Source organism: Papaver somniferum, chromosome 9 (assembly GCF_003573695.1).
Source record: "Papaver somniferum cultivar HN1 chromosome 9, ASM357369v1, whole genome shotgun sequence".
NCBI classification, from domain to species: Eukaryota; Viridiplantae; Streptophyta; class Magnoliopsida; order Ranunculales; family Papaveraceae; genus Papaver; species Papaver somniferum.
Genome location: NC_039366.1, coordinates 59220083 through 59225391, shown reverse-complemented (window position 1 = coordinate 59225391; position 5309 = coordinate 59220083). Strand labels below are relative to the sequence as shown.

Here is a 5309-nt window from a genome sequence, read left to right as displayed (position 1 = left end):
ATAATTTTGATGTTTTATACTCTTTGATTACAACTATTACTTCAAGAATATACTTGAGGCAAATATTAGAATTATTTTTAAAGATAAAATTGCATGAATATTATTTAGAGTTTACTATTTATTTGGTCAATGGTGGAATCCTAGTCTTGGTATTTTTCTCCAAAACTTTGAATTATTTTATTTAGTTGCCTGTTTAATTTAAATCTATAAAAAAATTTTTCTTCACAAGTCTGAAAAGACCCAGTTTTTACCACTATCTCTACAACCATTTGAAAATACATCAATTAGTGATGACACATAGTGATGAATATAATCGTACTAACCCCCCTCAAGCTGAGGTAGTGGTTGAACTCTCGTCTTGTCACGCAGAAAATCAAGTCTAGCTGCAAATAGTCCCTTGGTAAAAACATCATCCACAAGAGTGTCAGTAGAGACATAATGAATGCACATGACCTTTGTCATCACAACCAAGAGTAGGAGAAGAAGAGAGAAACACATTCAAGTATTTGAGGAGCTGACATACCAAAGAACTTCAGCTGTAGTATATGCCAAATATTTGTACTCTGCTTCTATTGAACTCCTAACAACACTGGGATGCATCTTAGATGACCAAGAGATAGGGCTGCCACAAAAAAAATACACAGAAGCCACTGGTAGGTCTTCTATCATCGCGATTACCAGACCAGTCAGAATCATAATAAGAGGATAAAGTTGTTAACCATTTCTGAAGAACAATGCCATAATCTAAAATTCCTTTTAAGTACCTCAAAATCCTCTTAGAATCCACAAGATGAACAATTGTAGGATGACTCATAAGTTGACAAACTTGATTCACAGCATAAAAAATCTCTGGTCTAGTCCAGGTTGCATATTGTAAATCCCCAACAAGAGATCTATAATCAGAAGCATCAACTAAAAATTCACCATCATGTTTGCTCAATTTAGAGTTTGCAATAGCTGGTGAAGAATATGGTTTTGCATCTATCGTATTTGTCTTTTTCAGAAGTTCAACTATGTACTTGGTTTGTGAAAGATGCATAACTGTGTCATTTCTCATGATTTCTAATCCTAGAAAGTAAAGAATGGGACCCAAATCTTTAACAAGTAATGAATTAGAGAGTTGACAAATAACCTGATCACAAGCAGAAAGAGAAGACCCTGTAATAAGTATGTCATCAATATAAATGAGTATAATTATAATAATAGATCCATGCTTGAGGGTGAATAAAGAAGTATCAGCTTGAAATGCTTCAAAACCAAGAGAAAGTAGAGACTCCATGAGCTTCTCATACCAAAGCTCTAGGAGCTTGATTGAGACCATAAATTGATTTATGTAATCTGCATACATAATTAGGTTGTGTGGATCTTGGAAACCCTAGAGGCTGAGTCATATAGACAACTTCTTTGAGATTGAAAATGCGGGGGTACCAAAATACACCACCAATATTTTCTTAGGCAATCTGGATGGACTAAACTCAAATACAATTCCGAGAGTTACAACTTAATGAATCTCAATCGGGAATTATATGAAGAGTTTATATCTCTTACTCTCACAATCAGTACGTATTCGGAAACAAATCTGTGAACTTTATTATACCGTGAGAGTTCTTGGACGATTTCAAAGATCAATATCCAAGATCAATCAAGTCGTATCCAAAAATTAAGATGGACGCATTTACTTTGATTGATTTACGTATAATCTGTGATATTACAATTATAAAGATAAACAATATAATGTGGAAAAAGAAATAACACATACACCAGAAATTTTGTTAACGAGGAAACCGCAAATGCAGAAAAACCCCGGGACCTTGTCTAGATTTGAACACCAAACTGTATTAAGCCGCTACAGACTCTAGCTTACTATCAAAACTTTGGAATGAAATATGGTTGAGACCGAATCTAGCGTCACAAATGTTTTAGTTACAGTCGCGCTCCTTACGTCTCTTGAATCTCGCAAGACTCTGCGCAATTGATTCCCTTAGCTGACATCCCTACATCCTAAGAGTTGCTTCAACTCAATTGAAGACTTTAAACCAATCTGCCTCCCACAGATAAGCCTATATGTGATTTTCGTTCAGATCAAATATCAAGGTGAAATAGAAAATCGATTGCAACAGACAAAGTCTAGCAAACCTCAAAATATGGTACTTACGACTCCCTAAGAGCATCCTAGATTATTATTTACCTCACAAGTAATTCATACTTCTATTTCTACAAAGAATCATTATAACAGAATATACCTTTGGAATCACAAAGTCTGAGACGAAGAACTTTGTGATTGTTATCTATCTCGCCTGTTGGATCTAAAGGCTCAAAAAACAGTTGTAAGATCAGGATACACGAACTATCAGATAAAGATAGTTGGACCTAGATTCACAAATCCCTAGGTGAAGTCTATTTAGTCGCTAAATCTAAAAAAGTTTAAAGTAGAGGACGACTCTAGTTTATAAGTAGGACACACAAGAATAGTGTCAGGGATTCAAAGATCCCAGTTGTTCGAGGTTCTCCTTGTATAGAATTTCAAGATCAATGTTTCTTTAGATTTAAGCTAAAGTAGCTTTGGAATCAAGCAATCAATAATCACCATTAGATGAAAAACTTGACTTGATATTAACATAACCGAATATACACTCTGGTTAGGATGAACCATAACTGATCCGTGTACAATGACTTGTTCATGAAAGGTTAGCCGAAACTAGCCAGACGAACTGTAAGCTTAACCATTTTCATATAACACTTTAAGACTTTAATCTTGGGTCACAACCATAGGTTATAATGTGATCAAATATGTCTAGATAGTGTTTTTAGAGAGTTGTTCAAATGCCAGTTATCTCATAGAAATAATTCTGATGCATTTGAATATATTCGATAGGGTAACTACATGTACCTGGTACTTGTGTTGTATGCCTTCTCGTGAGCATTTTTTTGTCATGGTACGTTTACCAGGTGTGTATACCCGTAAGAAAAAAACAAGTTCAGGAGTCAACAGATCTTTTCCGGATTGCATACCGGGTATGGGTACCATCTGGTTCACGAGTCAACAGACTTTTTAAGGTGTGCATACCGGGTATGCGTACCAAAAGTCATTGCCGAACTATAGCTACGCCGGTACGTGTACTGGGTACATGTACTGCGGATCCAGACCTATAAAAGTTATGCCAGTATGTGATCTGGTATGCATACTATCCTGTATCCAAATTTACAGTAGTTCTATATCTCTCTAATAATCAATTTGAAACATTCTCGAATAACATCAATGACAAATGTCACTGTTCTAGGCTATTTTCAAATGATTAAATCTTGAATCATAATTTAGGTCATAAACACTAAATTGTTCTTAACCAAATTCATAAAGTGAACAAATGTTCTTAAACTTAGTCAACATATTTCGAGAATGATTAACAAGATAAACTTGACTCGGAATTTTTGTTATGCATGTAATATTTTAGGCATGCGACATTTTATCATAGATAGAAATGTAGAAAATTGAGTAATATGTGGTTCAGTCTTCACTTACCTTTTGTTGATGGAGTTCTCCAAAAGCTTCGATTGATCTTCGCCTTCAAATAGTAGAATGCAGTGATGTCTGGTACTCAACTACATACTTTTATCCTAATCCAAGACTTGACTAAATGTATACTAGAAATCAAGATACAGTTTTGATCAACTAAATTTGACAACAAGCTTGAGATAGAAACACTTGTGAGTTCGACCGAGAAATGCTCTAACAATATCCCCCTTTGTCAATTTTAGTGACAAAACTATCAATACATATGGATTAGAAAATAAAGCTTCAAAACTCCAAAATCCATCATGCTTGATTTCCTTGGTTCTCCAACTCCTTGAATTCTTCGTTACTTCATGTTGCAATGATTCTGAACGTGTTCAACTTAGCATCGTTGTTGTTGAAGATCCGTAGCGATGACAACTTTGAAAACAAATATTCTCAATCGTCGTTATACAGAAACATAATATTATTATCTTTTCCAAAGTTCAATTATATCGCAACTTCGAAGTAATACTACAGTGATATGTTTCTCCCTCTTAGTCGATACTTACATCTTTTTCATAATAGGTGAAACCTATAGATATTGATTCACTCCCTCTTACATAATGATCTGTAAACCATATGTATGTAGTACGAAACTACTAATTAATTCTCCTCCTTTTGTCAATAAAAATTGGCAAAGGTACAAAAATTATGGGATTGTAATGAATTATAACAAAAAATGCTTCAAGACTTAAAGGAACATATATGAACTTTAAATTAGATGATATCATAGAGTTTAAAATACTAAGCATCTCATCTAGGAGATTTAAGATACAAACATCCCCTTTATATTCCACATCCGCTCTCCCCACAAAGATATAGCAATTAAGCACAAGTTCAATTAAGAACTCTCCCCCATATGATGTCATTCCCAACAGAACACCATGATTGACCTTACTTTAATGAAAAAGGATTTTGTCGTAAATTATAACAAATCACATGGATTTGTATCTTAAACATCGACATAAGTTAATCTCAACGCCACTTACGAACAATGAGACAATTTAATCAATAAGACTCAACATATGAAAATCTTACAGAGTTGATAATGCAGTAATTACACAAGAGTGTGACCACGAGTAGATCAATACTGTGAAAAATTCTTCGAAAGATTGTTCTATTTTTAATTCATAAAACTTAATAGATTTAACTTTAGAACATATATGAGATATCAGTTCAATTCACAAAAAGTAAAGGACACATGTATCTCATAAGACTTTGCAATACATAAAATCAATAATGATTAGATACTGCAAGTTCATCTTCCAAAAACTCTAAATAAATAAACCTAAAAACATGCAAGATGAAAATCGTTGGAAATAACTTGTGTACTCACAATATATGTTATACCAAACCATAATTATCCTTCTTGAACACAAGAATAAATTCTCACAAGAAATTTCCTAGTACATAGACGAAAATATCCATTATAACTTTTAAACTTCATCTATTTCTTCGTACCTTTCCATAACTCCATTGTAAAACGTGTCACTGATGTCCTTAATTCGCTGAACTGCTGAGAGGCCATGCTCGTGGGTTAGGATACCAACCTTCCGATTGATAATACGAGCAAGTTGCCTAGCTTTAGTGCACTTAGATATCAGCTTCTTCTGGTTCCATATCATGACTTTTTGCTTTTCAAGGATTTTGGTTTGACCATCAATGAGATGATTTAATTGCAATTTTAGATTTGCAATATCAACCTTTGATTCATTCTGAAAATGAGTTAGATCTTTGATGGACTTAGCAACCCAGG

The 5309-nt window shown here is 34.0% G+C and overlaps 1 protein-coding gene across 1 annotated transcript; it reads right to left on the bottom strand.

Moving 5' to 3' along the window:
• Positions 1–318: 318 nt before the first annotated feature.
• Positions 319–1279, bottom strand: LOC113311997 (uncharacterized mitochondrial protein AtMg00810-like). The gene is made up of 2 exons (XM_026560775.1): positions 641–1279; positions 319–453 (listed from the first exon to the last, which is right to left on the bottom strand). Exons 1-2 carry the CDS (start codon positions 1277–1279, stop codon positions 319–321), a joined length of 774 nt encoding a protein of 257 aa, XP_026416560.1.
• Between the last annotated feature and the right edge of the window lie 4030 nt (positions 1280–5309).

Bases quoted from the DNA above. Each gene is read 5' to 3' on its own strand.
- LOC113311997 (XM_026560775.1), bottom strand. From the start codon at position 1,279: ATGGAGTCTCTACTTTCTCTTGGTTTTGAAGCATTTCAAGCTGATACT. The intron at 454-640 runs GTATTTTTTTTG...GTGATGACAAAG, and splicing joins GACCTACCAGTGGCTTCTGT to GTCATGTGCATTCATTATGT.